The 16596-nt window shown below is 38.7% G+C and overlaps 1 protein-coding gene across 4 annotated transcripts in view; it reads left to right on the plus strand.

Moving 5' to 3' along the window:
* Nucleotides 1-16596, plus strand: part of ARHGAP10 (Rho GTPase activating protein 10) — a 136724-nt gene that overhangs the window by 118861 nt on the left and 1267 nt on the right. The window contains exons 21-24 of one of the 4 annotated variants that reach the window (XM_072928716.1): nt 2556-2630; nt 8532-8663; nt 9575-9666; nt 11240-11332. In XM_072928716.1, coding sequence (XP_072784817.1) covers nt 2556-2630; nt 8532-8663; nt 9575-9666; nt 11240-11322 — 382 coding nt within the window. In that variant the 3' untranslated portion in view covers nt 11323-11332. The remainder of the gene's footprint in view (nt 1-2555; nt 2631-8531; nt 8664-9574; nt 9667-11239; nt 11333-16596) is intronic. The other 3 variants (XM_072928717.1, XM_072928715.1, XM_030271886.4) reach the window with 3 other exon arrangements.

The raw sequence follows: 16596 nt of genomic DNA on the forward strand, positions 1-16596 counted from the left end.
AGAATGTAGCTCTGGTAGCTCTCACAGTTCCAGGAAATGTTAGCACTGGCCATTGTTTGTAGAGTATTCTCATGAGATGGACCAATCCTTAGAGTTAGGTGAAGAACAAACGTGTTTGTGCAGGATTTCAAAATGTTTTGTATTTTAAGCCAAACTGGGACAAAATCAATTCTTAAATCCACAGTATCATCTCTCAAATGGTATTGCAGGTGTTCATTGAGCTATAGCAAATGCCATAGTGAGTCTAGGGAAGATGGAATTATACCAGAGGATCCGGTTTCTCAAGTTCCTGCTGATCTTTATAACACATGGGTGTTACTCGTTGGAGATCGATCACTCCGGAGTTATGCAGTCAACAAGATGATGGTGACTTTTTTGTGGCAGAAGAGTTGCTTGCAGTGTTTCTCAGGGGAGGGATGTTGCATTGTGGGTCAAGATGTGTCAGCTATTCCAAGAGCTGGTTTACATCTGTAGTTTGCTTTAAGCAAGAGTACGTGATGGGAAGCAAGAATACTTTTTGTGGTATTTGTTTTCAAGAAAGAAGAAACTAGTGAATGATAGCTGTTGTCACCGTGATGTTTCCTGGCAGAGATTTTTGTGATGCATGCCCTTTCTCTGTTCCACCTTCCAAAGCAAGAGCTACAGCTTCCAGAATGGTGAGGTGAGCACCAAATGGAAGCAAATACAGCCTCGCCTCCTGATGGGCTCTGGGAAGGGCTTCATGTCCAGAGCGGTGAAAGAAGCTAAGAGAGCAAGGGCTTTGCCACCAATTTGAAATATCTCACAAAGCCCCGACTGCTCAATTTTTAAAGATGTGCTGTGCATACGGTGCAACTTGAAGGTGATGTTTCACATATGTGCCATTTTGAAGCCCTGTTAAGCTGTTGGTTTTCATGTCTGTAAGTGTGTGTGTGTCTGCCTGATGCTAGATTTTCTCTGAAAGCTCTGTGTGGATCAGACATATGTCCTGTGTAGTCACGTGCTGCTGTAGGGGTGAGTAGAGACTTGGGTGGTGCTTGGCAGGGGTGGTTCTCAGTGGAGACCTGAGTTTGCTGCTTTAAGACTATCATGCACCCTAAACTTTCTTTAACCTTTTCCCTGAAGTTATTTTTAACTTCACACTTCCATTTAGAGCCAAATACTAAAAATAAATATGTTTTATTTTTACATACAGTCTATGGTAGAACATAGCTTTTATTTTTTCCCCCCTGTCAATCACCAAGTTACAGAGAAGTTTTTGTAGACACAGGATTCAAACTCCAACTAGCCTAGGATGGGCAAATTACCACTTCTACTTGATGGAGCACTGTGTCATAAACATGTACTGTTTGAAAATACCTTCTATCCAAGGATGTTTTGCACAAGGTGATCTCAAACATAAATTCCTAATTATAGTTGTGAGCTGGGTAAAAGATTGCTCTCCACTAGTATGGACATTTTTTCCCTTTAAGGTAGAGCAGCAACAGCAATCTCAGTTTAATGTTAAGCACAGCATTTGTATTCTTCCTTTTTTCCTCTCCAAGTGTCCATACAGACTCTCTCCTACACAGTTTCTGGTTTTTCTATTGCATTTATAAGTAAATCTGCTACATCTTTTCTTCAGGAGGCATGATAGCTTTTTGCTGGAGGATGTGACCCTGACATTACTCTCAGTGCCTTCCTAATTGGCACTGAAAAATAGTGCACCCTAATCACTCTGATTTTCATTCCTGTGGTGTATGAAACTCAATTTTTTTATAGTTTAAAATGTATAAGACAAACTTCCTAAGAGGAGTTCAGGATTTCAGAGATACTAAGAGGCTGGATAGCATTTCTAAGCTAGTCCCCGAACTGTTTTGATAATAGTGATGGTCTTGGGTTTGGAGATATGGAGTAGATGGGGTAGCTGTTAAACTGCATATGAACTGTGGAGATATAGTCAATCTTCCCTTTTACCTGCAGTTGAAAGTTGGTGATACAAAACTTTAATTTCACCCTATTACACTATGGCTTTGCACATGCAGAAGACAACGGTGATAGCTAAACTGGGTATACACTTTGGTGTCAAATAAATATACTTAAGCAAGTAAAGATGAAGTGTAATTTAAAGTCCTCTTATAGTGAAGGAGGTGGTATTACCAAAGTTTCAGTATCAGATGTGGAATGATGTAATTAAATTTTAAAAGGGTGAGTGAAACTTTTTTTTTTTGCAGCTGTTGTGGTTTGATTATAGAATTTACTTGCAGAATCATCTATTGATGTGTGGCCTGTCCTATTCAGCCTTTCCAGAGTCCTGGCTGTAATGGCAGCTTACCTCTGATGGATTAGTACAGGTTTCCCTCATTGCAATGACTGATTTGACAAAAGGTGGATTACAAGTCATGTCCTAAAATACTGTGGGCTGCCTTATGTCTTTTTTCACTTGACCTCAGAATGAACCAAAAAAGCTGAACACTTGGTATTCTCTGGACTCACTATGTGTTGTAATTAATATTTCTGAGGACCTTTTTCTGATAAGGAAAGATTTGTTGCTGTAACTGGCCCCTTGTTGTCACGAGATTTCTTTGTGCTTACAGTACAATACCCTGTGCCAGGACTTATCTACAGACCTTACAGACTTTTCCCTCACAGTGCTGGGATTTCAGAATTAGGTCAGTCTTCCTTTTTTTGTTGGAAGTATCCTACTCTTACTGCATGATCACTTCTTAATTCAAATCATGAAAACTATGTCTTGTTTCTCAGCTGGAGAGTTCTTTTTTTGGGATCTGAGACTGAGGAGTGTTTGGGTTTCACAGGGGATTGGACCATGGTAACTTTTGATGGTTGTTCTGGATGGAGTTATGATGCAGGATATGGAATAGCTTTCTTCAAGATAATACTGAGTGTCTGTTTACCTTGCTTGTTCTTCTTTCCATCTCTAAGCCTTTGGGATTTTGCAGTTCAAGGGGATTGAAAGCACTTTTGTCCCTCAAACATTTTCAGTAGTGTGGGTGAATGCAGGGCTTGTTAAAGCAATTATCTTTCTGAGCTAAGAATGGTAAGATTCATAGTTTCCAAACTGAATCCCACCTTGGATACTTCCGTAGGAGCATGCAAGGTACAGTCCTGACAGTCCAAATACCAAAATGTTCAAAGCCCAGAGGAGAAATGGAAGCACCAATATAAATGGATTTTCAGGAAAGTGAAAGGAACTGCTGGAAGATGAAATAATTCAGTCATTTTTTTTTATTATTTTTTATTTCTTATCAATTTTTCTTAATTGGTTCTCCTGACAGTAAAATATCCTGTTACCCAGCTCAATGGTATGTAAGTGCTACACTGTGGGCCTAGTTTTGGGGTTTTTAATATCCAGAATGGTGATGAGATCTGGGCTGTGCAGCATTCAGGGTCTTTGTGACCAGGCTGGGAAGATGTAGCTCATTCTTCATGAAATCTCAAGCTGTTCAAATTACTGGTGAGCAAACTGATATTAAAAGAGCCATCAGATGGCAAGGGCAGGCAGACATAGTGGTGTTCTGCACGTAACAGAAGCCTTGGAGATAGTTATTAATTTTGTTTGACTGCTGTGTGAATTCCCATCAGCCTTGTTATATCTACATCAGTAGGCTGCATGTCTAGTCTCCTTAAAATGGTACTACTTTCTTTTTTGTACTTTCTGGCAGTGGTGTAAATTTGCAGTTTTACATAAATGATGAGTGAGTTCAGTTTCACTGTCTTCAAAACTTTTTATAATATCTAATGTCATCATCTTACTTTATTGAAAGAAGGTGCTCTAGCCGCTGTTGGGCCATTGTGCTTATTCTGCAGTTTGGTTTTGTTTCAGCTGCCACCTCTCCAGTGACTCAGCACTTTGGGAGCGGGTTTAGCGGAGCAGGCACTTCTTTTTGTACCCTTTCGTTATGCAAGCAGAGCAAGAGCCCTCATTTTGCAGCTTCTTTGAGACAGGCATAATATAACTTAGTCATGTGGCTCGTACAAAACAGACCTTGCCATCTCCTTGGCTGCCAGGGAACTTGACAGCAGCACTGCTGTGTGAGCACCGGGTAAATGGTGTGAGTGCTCAGGGCAGGGAGGGGTGTGGATGCAATCACTGGGATGAGCTAAGGTTTCCTTTTTAAGTTTTTTTAAAATTATTTTTATTTTATTTTATTTGTATTCCTCCAGGGCAACACAGCTCCCTCTTTTTTTTTTTTTTTTTTTTTTTTTTTTTTTTTTTTTTTCCTGAAAGGAGCAGCAGTGAGCTATAAGCTTCTAGATGTACATATTTCACTTTTACTTTGTCTGAATTATCATTTAAAAATGCTTTAACTTGGGACAGCTGCTGTAGACATTAGCTTTGGATTTACCAGACTGGCGTGAAAGATCATTTCATTAATGTGTTAGCTGCTTCACTGAGACTTCACAATCCAAGTTAAAAACCCCTGTATTTCAGTGCTGACTGATGTGCTCCGTATAAATGAGGGTTCAGGAAAGCTGCGTGCATGTCACATACTTGAAATTTTGAGGATGCAGTTTCTTTCCAGGGGGAACACAGATGGGGAAATTCTGGCCTTCTGTTTGTCTCCAGCTTTGCTGCAGCTATGACAATTTCTAGAATTTTGGCCACATATTTTTCTGCTCCCCACTCCCCAAGGCACAAAGGGATTTTAACGTGCAGGAAGGTGGTGGTCACTATTGGATTGCATAAAGAATCAGAAATAGCCAACACCCTTTGATACAACTATCATCTTGTAATGAAACCGTTCAAGAACGCTTTCATTGACTTTGTCAGCCAGACACTGTGATATGACAGCCGTGGTGCTGCCAAACTTGTCTGAAACAACCCTTTTTTTCTCAGGAGTTGCAGTGTAGATTCTTTTCACAGACTCTCTTCCTTGTTCTCAAGATAAGAGGCTGCTCTTTAGCTGTGTTACCTTAGGAACCAGCCAGATAAACATCCAATAAAATCTTGTTTTCAGAAATTTCTTTTTGAATATCAGTACAAAATCTTTAGCTTATTTTCAGTAAAGCCATTCCCCCCTCCTCCCCTTTCCCATCGTTCACTATGCTAGACAATAGCATTTTTTCCTCAAAAAGAGATGGTTATGTCAGCCTTTTTGGGTTTTTTTTCCTACCCACAGGAAATGCATTGCCTTCATTTTAGCCTTAGGAGAAAGAATTTCTTCGACATACCTTTTTAAAGTTGAGGTGCTGTGCGATAACATGTGCAATACTTTCTAATATATCATCATCTTGATAAACAAGGAGTGCAAATCCTTATAGCAAGGTAGCCTTGCTGTGACAAGAACCTTTTCAAGGAAAAAACAATAAAATCTAACCTTTTGTTGCTTACACAACGCAGCATTGGAAATTATATTTCTTATTGAGTAAGACCTCCTGTTTCAGTAACAAGAATGAAGTGGTTCCTGAGGTAACCAAGTACAATAAATTAAAAAAAACCCCCAACCTCACAACAAAATCCATAAATTCTAGAATGTGCTTAATAGTTAAAGCTATCAACTTTTATTTTTTCTTTGTTTCTTTCTTCTTACCATGGTGAAACTATTGCTATTGAAAAATATGTTGGGTTTTTTTGTCTCCTGCTGGATGGTAGAGCATGGTCTCTTACTGGGTAACCAGGAGCTTAAAGTGACAGGCAAATTCTGCTGCAGTGTTTTCCCTACAGCTGTAAAGTATTAAGGAAATTCATCAAAAAAGTGGGGGAGGGAGCAGTCCAGCACTCCACATACCTGTACTTCTGAAGTGTTTTTCCACTACTATAGTTGAAGTGGCTCAGACTTTGTAGAAAAACTGCCAATTTTAACATGTTTCTATATAATCCTGTCTGGTAAAGGACAGTGTAGTGTAACTTGGTGATAGATTGCGCTTCTTGTTGAGTCTCTGTAACTTGAGAAATTAACATGCCATGGCATGGAGCTGAACATTTCATTTCATCTTCTGTTCCTTTATGTGCACACCTCTTTCCTTTTATTTTTCCCTCTTTCTTTACTCTCGAAGTCGCAGCACGAAACCATCTGGTATTTATTCCAAGTTTCTTATGAATGACCAATGCTTCCCTCGGTCAGAGGGTTCCTTTTGTGTTCTTTCTGTTCTGAGTGTTGCTTTGAAGTCATTAATTCTGTGTGTGAGGTGCAGGTGGGGTGTGTTGTTCTAAAGCTGATTGAGTAAATTGCAGAGATTAACATGACGCATCTATCAATTAAATATTTAATAAATGCAAGTTTTAATATTCACTTGTTTAAAATCAAACCACACATCTGAGGTTGCACTACAAAAGGCCACTTGGTAGAATATTCTTGAATTATGAATAGTTTGTATTAGAGACATTTTAGTACTCCTTTGGCAATATACTTGGAGTGCTATTTTTCTGTTTTCAGTTTTTTCTGGTTTACACGTTTCAGAAATGAGCCTAACACCAATCCTAATCACAGAATCATGGAATGGTTTACGTTGGAAGGGACTTTAAGGATCATGTCATTCCAACCCCCTACCCAAGAGATTGATTTGAATTTAATAAATAGCATGGAAAATACTTTTTCTCTAAGTCTCAGGACTGTTTTAAGTAGAAGAGTTTAGTCTGTGCAAGTATGATACTTCTTTTAAATTCACTTTTAAAAAACTTTTTTCTTCTGTTCACCTGCTGAGTTAAAATTAATTCTGCATGTAGACATTATGAGTGGGAAATGATGTAGAAATCATTTACTTTCTGGCAAACTTTATAAACTTTACCGTAGCACTGAGAACTGTTTTATCCTCAGTATTTAGAGAAAATGATCCAAATGCTGTAGTTTTCAGGGTTTTTTTGTTTATCTCTGAAGGAAGTCTTTTAGCTGAAGATTTTTCTTTTATCTGAGGAAAATTTTTCAATTATTAGGTAAAAATGGGAGGAAGAAGACAAGTTAAAGAAAACCCTAAAATTAGGTGCTGTTCCTAAATGTATGTCATTATTGGAAGATGTTAAAAATTGTGCAGTGGAGGATTCCTAGGCAGAAAAGATGACTGGACATCCTCTTCCCAAGATAAGCATAAAATACGTTTCCAGGCAGCATAATCCCGCTCATCATTCAATTTAATACATATGATTCCTTTCCTTATTTGGTAAATGTGATAATTTTTAAAAGCAGAGCATGTTTTGATAAACCCTTCTGGTTATGATTCCAGTACATTTAAGTTTCATTTTTACTAGTGGAATTAACCATAGAATGCTGTTTTTTAAACTCTGAATTCCAGTTTTTATTCAAATGCCATCTGATATGTTTCCAAAGGAAAAGCCATTGTCTTGTAATAAGGAATGTGACATTATAATGTCCTAAATTTAAAAAAAATAATAAAAATAAATGCCTGCTTAACTATGTAATTGCTAGAATGACTATGAGATACGAGTTCATAAAAGTTGAATTTGATTGTAAATCATGTTATGCAAACAACAAATTATGATAATTTCTTCCAGAAATTAAATATAAGGGTGTATGATAAGATAAAAATTAGCTATCTAAGTTAGGTTTCCTGCTTTCTTTATTAATCTACAATTATTACTGGGCTGATTCTTCATTCCTCTTTTTGCTTGTGTTTGCTCCATCTTGATTAGGTGTGCATTTAGACTCCCACAAAAACCTTGACTGAGGTCTTAGATTTTGGTGGTGTTTTCGGATCAATGGTATCTAAGAAGTTAATCTTGGAGTAAGACAAAGTTATAAATCCTATATTGGGAAGCCTCTGCTTCTGGGGGAACAATTGCTGTGTAATTGTTATATATTGCAAATTATTTTAATTCTGCTTCTGCTTAGAAACTGCTTGAAGTCTAGCTCTTTGTTCCAAAGACATGCTGACAGCCAGCTTTTGGACTATTTGTTGTTTTGTCCATGCAAAGAAGGAAAGCCTTCCAGTGCTGGACCACTTCAGTTCTTTTAAGGTGTAAAATTAGAAATGTTCTTTATATTGGGGACAACTTTGTGTGTTTACTAATGCAAGTTTTAAATTTTGTCTGCTATTTCTCCTCTTGTGGCAACTTTGTGTTCAGCCATTAACTTGATACGTATTTGAGCAATGCATTGGTGGGGGCAGCCACTGAGACAGTGTTTGCACAGTTCCATGAAGATCTCAATCCAGAGCCGGAATCATGATCCCAGTGCTGGAATAGCTGCAGCCTCTTTGGAAGTCTTCTCAGTTGTACAGCACTGAGGAGATTTTTAAATAGATTCATCAAAACTTGTAAAGGCAGAGTGGCAGCTCAAATAATAGCCTGCTCTATGAAATATCACTTTGTCTGTCTTTATTAGATAAGGAATGGGGAATTTTGTCCTTTTATTGTTTATGCCATGCATTTCAGGTAATTCTCCTTAGCTTAGGATGTAGGGCATGCAGAAAAAAGAATTCCAGGGAGGAGTGCAGAATCATACAATGGCCATTTCTGCAAAGTCAGCTGGACAATATGATTTGGTTTGAATTTGAAAAATCAAACAGGTTATCCAGTGATATTGACTCAAATATTTTGGTAAGATAAGAAATTTTATTAATGTTGTTAATTCTGCCTGGAATGTATTTCCTCTTAGTCCTGCTCAAAGCCGCCCATCGATGGTCTCATGGATGAACATTCCATCTGCTAACCCAGCTGCCACAGATGCTGCCCTACCCACTTTCTTCTTCCCCAGCCCTGCCACTGGCACTGACAGAGCAGTGGAAAGGTATGGTGTGCACTTCAACTTTTGCTGGCTCTTTATTTGCCTCCTTTTTCTGTATCTTTATGACAATAGTCTCCTGTGGCATGTGAATTATTATCTCATACCAGGAAATGCAACCGTAGCAATTTTAACAGAATAAAATACTTGTCTACCTCATCTTACTTTTCCTTTGAACACCTTCCTTGGTGGAAGGCACACACTGAGCCAGTGGTCTGCTGGTTAATACAGGAGGGCTGTATTTACAACGGGTGGACAATTTAGAGTGTCTCTCTCTTGCAGTGTTCCTCTCAGAGTCTTTTAAAATACAGATTCTTCCACCTTTGCCAGATTTAAGTTTCTCATCCTATACTTTCTTCCTTTTTCTGTGGTTTCATTCTTTTCTTTCACTCTTTTGTTCAGCTTTCCTTCCATCCTGTTTCTGCTTCCTTCCCTGTTGTTTTCCATGTTTTGAAGTATTTTGAGTTTGTTTATTTGAAGGTCTTCACCATCTTAGCTTTTCCCTTCAAATTTAGTAATATTTGCCTTTCTAATTAAGTAGTTTGGTATATTCACAATTCTTTCCAACACTTGATAAAAAATCCTGTTTATATTACTGGTTGGATTTTTGAAGTATATTATATTTTGTCTGCTATTGAGTTCATTGCTGACTAGCACATGAAGAAAATGTAACTGTAGTCAAAAGTTGAGTTTGTCATAAAAATAAGTGTGCAGAAAGTTGGGAGTATGATATTCAGAAATGCCAACAGTAAGCTGTGAAGCTTCAGCTTTGGCTGTGTATGAATTATAAGCCTGTAATGATGCATGTGAGATTGTGTTTAAAGTTTTAGTCATCTCCAAATGTGAATGAAGAGAGAATGGTTGAAGTGTCTTCATAATAGTAAAAAGTTGCTATAATTCATAATTTCATTTTTCAGTGTTGCCCACCGAAAAGCAAGAGCAGTTTATCCATGTGAAGCAGAACACAGCTCTGAATTGTCATTTCAGATAGGAGCAATATTTGAAGATGGTAAGTGCTGCTTAAGTAAATATAAAGCAATGAAAAACAAATTGACAAAACTGCTAAAATGGCTTTGGATAAAAATACAAGCCTGACTGCTATTCTGCCAACATTGCTGATGGCACATAGTTGGTGATGGAGATATTTTCTGGTATGAAGAAGCTACTTAACATATCCTTAGTACTGTGAGGCAATGTTTTGGATTTTTGGGTGAATAGTCTTCCAACTGGTATAATTTTTCAGCATCATTTAGATCTGTTGTGATAACAAAAAAAAAAAGGTTTTTTAGTAATAGAAGAGAACACCTTGGCCTATGAAACTGAATTTTTTTAAATGTGAACTCTTGTTGTAAAATAACACAGGGGTTTTCCTTCAAAGAAAAAAAAAATCTTCAGGATTCTGAAGCAAACAGAGTGCCAGATAAATCAGGTGAACAATGGAAGAAAAAAGAGTGTTTTTACTGATTTAGATCGAGGTCTGCATTAGTGTGTGCAGGTACTTGTAGAAAATGGAATATTCACTGAGGTGTGGAATGAAGGCCTGTGTTAAATGATTTTTGTGGATCCAAATATAGCATTACATGTGAGCATCCAGAAGGTGATTCCTGTGCTCAAGACTGTTCTGAATGAGCTTCCATGGATCTACCCTTCAGCAAATGCACAGGGACTTCAAACTGATAGGAGAGGTTTTAGTTTTTAAACCTCATGCCAATGACTACTGTAATAAAATTCTGAAGATGAAGAATGGGAAGCTTAGCAATTTTTTTAAATTGTATGTATAATAGGATATTCCTGTCCCCTGTCTCCTCCCAAACATGTAAATAGCAAGCTTAGTCCAGACTTCAGCTTTTTTTTTTTTCCCAGCATAAAGTGGTTTGGGGTCTTCACTAGGTTCTTCCCTACTAGCACCCACTATACAAAATCATTCTTGATGTTTCCTATTAGAGCTGCCTTGTAGGCAAAACATGTCTGAATCAAGTTAAGTGGGAAACCTTTTAAAGATGAATTAGCTAAGCGATTGTTCTTTTAAAAGTCCTTAACACCAGATATTTTAATTTAATTTTTTTAAAACATGACTGATAGGGCTCTTCAGCAGACATCAAACTGTGTACAGAAAAGAAAATCTAGTGCATGGTGCAAAAGATTTGGTGTCTGGGAAAGGCCTTTCTGCTGTAGAACAGCAAGGGCTGTGTTAGCTTGGGGTAAGCAAGTCTTTCAAGTAGTAGTTCCTTGTATGTAATTTTTTTGTGTGAGAGCAATTGTTAAGATTCTCTCCTTGTATGAGAACTCAGGAAGTGGTGGCAAAGCCCCCATGATTTGGTGCATTGCAGCCTCAGTTGACTTTTTCAACTGGAGAGTTGGATTGCCCCAAAACAAGTATGGAATTTGACTCTGGCATCTGTAGAGAAATATTTCAACTGTAACTTTTTCCATGTCATCAGAAAAATAAGGTCCAAAGCCTGGGAAAAAGGTTGCATGGCTTGCATTTGGAAAACCCAATTGCAGATTTCTGATGGCAAAGCTCACATTTCCTTGAACACATTAGGTTTGATTTGTTCTGCTGTATCCTGGTTATTTCACAGGTGTTGTCCTTGCTCTGCAGGGCTCTCACCCTCAGATAGGCTGTGGATTGGCAGGAAAAATGGGGAGAGTGTGCAAGCAATAAGGCAGTAAGTGTATGTAATGGTAATTTCATAACTTTTCCCAGTAGGTTATGTCATGGAAGGCACTTTTCATGGCTGTCTCCACATTTGAAACCTCTGAAATGCCTCGACATGGGCCTTTTCTTTTTGTATCAGGCACCCCTGTGTCTGTGCTGAAATCAGATTGCAGTGAATCAATTCAGGTTCTTTAGTTACTCAATTTAAATTCCCATATGCCCTAATAAAGCCCCCAAATGAAGAATTAAAGTAATAATACATCAATTCTGCAGCTCTACCAGTAACCTTAACTATCAAAGTGACAATGCATCAATCAAGTTGACATACAGCTAGTATCAACCATTAAAGTAACTGTTAAATTAATGTCTACTAAAGAGTGCTGCTTCCATTAGTGAAGGTTTTATCCGTCTCTCCTTTCTCCACCCAGCCTGTCTCACTTTCTAATCCTGTCTCTTTTTTTTCCCCCTTTTTCTTTCCTTTCTTTTCTGCTTTGTTTCCTTTTTCCTGTTCCCTTCCCCGTTCTTGGCGTGTCTCTCTTGGTCCATAGATGTTGATTGCAGTGGTTCTGTCTCACCTGTAATTACTCTGGATGAATCTTTCTGGCTGCTCCAGCCTCAGACAGGATAATGGCATTTAGGGAAGTAGTCTTGCACCTGTCATAGCTGCTAAATGTAATACTGGTGCAAGAAGGTGAGTTTAACCTTTGCTCCCATCTCTGTTTCCTGTTTCTAAACAGGGTAAAAAAATCTGTCTCGGTCTACCAAGGTTAGATTTGCTAATATTTTAAGTTAAGCTTTGCATCACCTGATAGGAATCTGTATTGAACCTTAGCATTTCCACATTCAGGTGTTTTCAGTACTGCATATACATTGTGCTTCCACAAATCCCACAGTCTTTCCATTAAAGTGCCATAGAATATAAATGCTGAGGCACCATCTGGTAAGTTAAAAAGAAAAGGCAAAGCTTTCTATTTAATTGAATTGTGTAAGAAAATGAATAATGTAATTTGAACAATATCCACTAGATTTTTTTTTTAATCTTCAATTCAATTTGCCTTAGGCTGTGCCAATATTTTTATTTCCCAGTTGTTACAGGCTATATTATTGACAGCACATAACAATATAATTCAAGTGGTTGGAAGCAAAGCTTGAAGAGTTTGCAGCTGGATAAGGGCAAATAAGAGAAGAAGCAGAGTAGGATCTGAGATTGAGAAACATATGCTGGATGAGCATGTCTGTTGTTGAGGCAGATATTCCCAATAATCAGGGAAAGAAGAATCAGACTGCCTGGCACTGGAATTTTGCCAGTCTTGGAGCCAAGTGTTATTAAATTTCTGGTTCTTGAAAGAGACTGCTTAATAGTCAGTAAATGGGAATTTCACTCAGAAGTGTTTCAGATAGGTTAAATAGTATTTACACAATAAAAATTCCTTGGCAGAACTGCTAGCAGGAAGGCTTCCTGAAAACTTGTCAAGATAGCTCTTATCAAGGCTTTTTACAATTCTTAAAATCTGTTAGAGGAGAGAAAACATGAAGAAAACTGAGAGAGTGTTTTGTTCCTGAGGAAAAGTGGGGCACCCATAGTCCCCACCAAGTATAAAAGGAATACAAAAAGCCACATTCACACAACCCTTGTCATCCCCATCTCTCTCCCCCATTGTAACAAAGTGCCAGCCTTAGTTAATGTTCCTGGTTTTGACTCCAGGGCACTCTCTGCCCTGTGAGAGTGCTAATTCACGCTGTGGCTCCTGCACTGTCTGTCTTTATGGTCCTAACCAATCCAGGATTTACATCAAAGGGACGAGGTACTCCCAAAATACTGCATTGCACTGTATGTGCAAATGGTTCTTATGCTGGGGTAAAAGTGGATATAGAGCTACTTCCTGATGCACCTTTCATCTGTGTAGTTCAGAGCACTTGGAAACATTCATGGGGAGAAGAGTCCCTGACACCTAGTCCTGTGTTCTGTCCACAAGATAATTCTGCTTATCACAGCATAATTAAAGGAAACAGCAAGTTTTGAAATTTCAAATTCCAGGCTAACCTTAAGCATGATAAATATTTCTCCATTTCTGCAATCAACTCAACCCACAGGGATTGTTTCAAAAACCCAAAGGGATTTCTAAACATGGAGGGCTTGCAGGCACATTTGGTTGCTTTAATTGAATTTCCTGATGAAAAGTTGGTCAGCATCATTGAGTTCTATGAAGTGAGTTCTAGTGCTAAAGTGGTTTTAGCAGAGAGATTTCTGTTGCTCTCAGTAATCCTCATTTGTGTTGCTTTTTGAGGTTTTTACTCTGATTGACAGCCCTGAGAAAGGGAGGCCCTCTTCTGCCAGGCACCTGCAGGTCAGATTTGCTTCCAAAAAAGCCAGTTTCCACAAAGATGTGGAAATCAGTGTGAATCAGTGTCTGATTCAGTCTTGCTGAAGTTAGTGGCACCCAGCCAATGAACTAATACTGCTGAGGAAGTAAGTCTTGCTTTCATTGTGGTTGAGATCTGTGAAACATTCGAGCTGCCAGAGCAGAGCAAAGTCTGCTTATGGCATTGGGTCTGTGGGAAGAGCTGCTTGCAAATTTTATGTATTTGCAGTTAGAAAATAATAACATTGGCAATATCAAATCTGTGGAGAATACAGAAAAGTAAGAGGCAATGCTGCAAATACCAAGTTGACCCGATGGTGTTTCTTGATTAGAAGAAATCAGATCTCATGGCAAGTTCCAAGTCTGTAGATTTTGTTGGCCCATTTGAACTGGGGTGATTGTTCCATAGCACTTGCTGTCATACTGATGCTCAGACATCTTCCTTCCCTGCACATTGCGTCCATGAGTGAGACTGCTGAAAAGGCCTTGCAGCAGGTACTGAGGAAGTCACTGTCCCCCTCTGAGCTCTCAACTCGGCTGCTATTTGCACTGGCCTAAGAGGTGATGGCTTTTAGTGGTGGTTCTGTGCTTATCTTGTCATGCAGTCTTGCTATGCACTCATTAAATCTTGCTGAAAATATTTACTGTTTCGTTCTCTGCTCTGTATCTTTTATACTACAAGTATTTTCCCTCTTGTCCCGTGCCAACATGAACCTTAGTCCTATGGGATGATTGCTCTAGTAATGAGTTGTAGTTTTAAGGCCAAGCGTGTAGTTTGTGCATCAAGGTGTTTTTACATGAGGCAGGCCTGAGAAAGTGCTAAGAACTGTAATTGTTGTTGACTAAGAAGAAATGACAGAAAGGGGACACTACAGATGTCTTCTCTTGAGCAGGGTATTTTTTTCAGAAATAGGCCATGTCCTGGGTTTAAGAAGAGCTGTGCTCAATAGAGGAATGGGGTTTGTGCGGTTAAGTGGTTTTGATTTTAAAGGAACACATGCTGTTGTACACTGTACTTTGGACGTGGATTAGCAAAGTAAATGGGATCAGTGGAGCTTAAAGCAGCTTTACTTTTGGGTGGCACCTTCATTAATATCTTTTCCCTACAGAAGCAGTCAGTGATGTACACAAGTATCTTACTTCTTCTTGCACAAGGTGATTGCAGTGGGGGCAGAAACCTTCCCTGCTGTGACAGTCACCACAACTGCTGGACATTAAGAATTACTTTTTGCTGGGTTTTTCTAAAAAACGAAGATCTCTAGAAATTGTGACCTTAGGTGTAATTGAGTGATAATTCCTTCTTCAGTCTTCCTAGAGTCTATAAGAACTGTCTGCCAACAAGTGAGGCCCTGAGCTGTGTAATGTAAATGGGCAATATTTAATTTCCTAAGCCCAGAGCTCAGTTGTACCAGCTAGGTCTTGTCTTCTGGCATGAAAATGGTGTTTGTCACTCAAACCCAACTGCTGGGCCATGAAGGTGCTGCAGGGTGCAGAGCTCACCATTATCTTATCAAACTTGCTTGGAAAATATTTCTTTGGAAGCTTGCTGTTGTTTTGAGTGATGTGATTCAGCATAGTTTGAGCATTTCCTCCTCTGTGTAAATTTTAGGTAAATTTTAATTTCAGTACGATTCCCTCAGATGAGGGCTCCCCTCAGTTTGAACAGGCCTTGGATTTATAGACACTCATATGCCAGTGGTTTCTACCCTATTTCTAATGGAAATTAAGGTTAAGCACCAGAGGACAGGAAGAAATTCCTACTTCTATGCTTTCTAGTTGCTTTTCTTCCTAATCTGTCCTTTTTTTTTTTTTTGGAGTTGTTTCCTGTAATACAGATGTGCTCCATAGGTATGGGGGACCTCAGGGAGGGGTTTGGCTGGCTGCTGGTGCATTTGCTGGAAATGCAGAATTACAGCTTCTGGAGAGAGGTTTGTGGTGGTGTCAGCCATGCAGTTTCAAATGCATGTGTACTCTGTAATTATGGAATAGAAAGGACAAAGGGAGAGGAGGGCCTGCTAATTACTAATGGTAATGTAAGTTACTGTGTGAGCACAGATCCTAAAAGGTAATTGTCTATGCATGTTTTTCCTTTGGAATCTTTTTGTAGGAGGCTACAAATATCACATTTCCCAATGTGTTAATGTGTTTTAAATAAAGCACTGACATGGCTGGCAGCACGTTTCAGCATTTGTCTGACGTCTTCTCTAAATACTGTCTGGCTCAGAAGCACTGTGAGGATAAATTAGTACAGTAGAGAGTTCCATAGGTTCCTAAAAAGGGTGGGATCTTACAGTTACATAGGTAAATAGGTATCTGTATTATATCCTTAAAAGACACCTCAGAAGGGAATTTGAGGACTTTTTAGTCTGTTTTCCAAAGAAAGGAGGCTTATGCTGCTTTTTTAACTTCCTGTCAAAGGTGGTCAACATATATATACAGGAAGTCAGATTTCATTAGTTCTCTTGCTCACAGAGTAACTTCTGGGGCATCGAGAGTCCAAAATGAAATATTTCTTATTTTATATTCATGGATACTCTTGCATAAACTTTGGGATCAGCAGTGGTAAACATTTAGGATGGCACAATGAGCAGTTCAAGCCTTTGCTCTGTGTTTTGTGAATTGCACTATGTATTTGAATTTTAGAGAGAGGATTTAATCAGAAGAATGATTCAGATTTTGTCCACTGGTCACTTCTATTAGCAGCTCTATTCTGAAGAGATGATACTTGGAGTGACATCTGGCTCACTTCTATTTCCCCTATAAACATTTCCATGCCTACTTTTCACGCCAAGTAAGGTCCTTTGCTGTGCTTCTGTGGTTCTCAGCTTCCAGATTCATCACTTCTGCTCAAGACAGCTTATTGCTCTTGTTTTGCCCCACCTACTGAAAATGTTTTCCACTGTTTGATATGGATTTT

Source organism: Taeniopygia guttata, chromosome 4, assembly GCF_048771995.1.
Source record: "Taeniopygia guttata chromosome 4, bTaeGut7.mat, whole genome shotgun sequence".
In the NCBI taxonomy this organism is placed as follows: Eukaryota; Metazoa; Chordata; class Aves; order Passeriformes; family Estrildidae; genus Taeniopygia; species Taeniopygia guttata.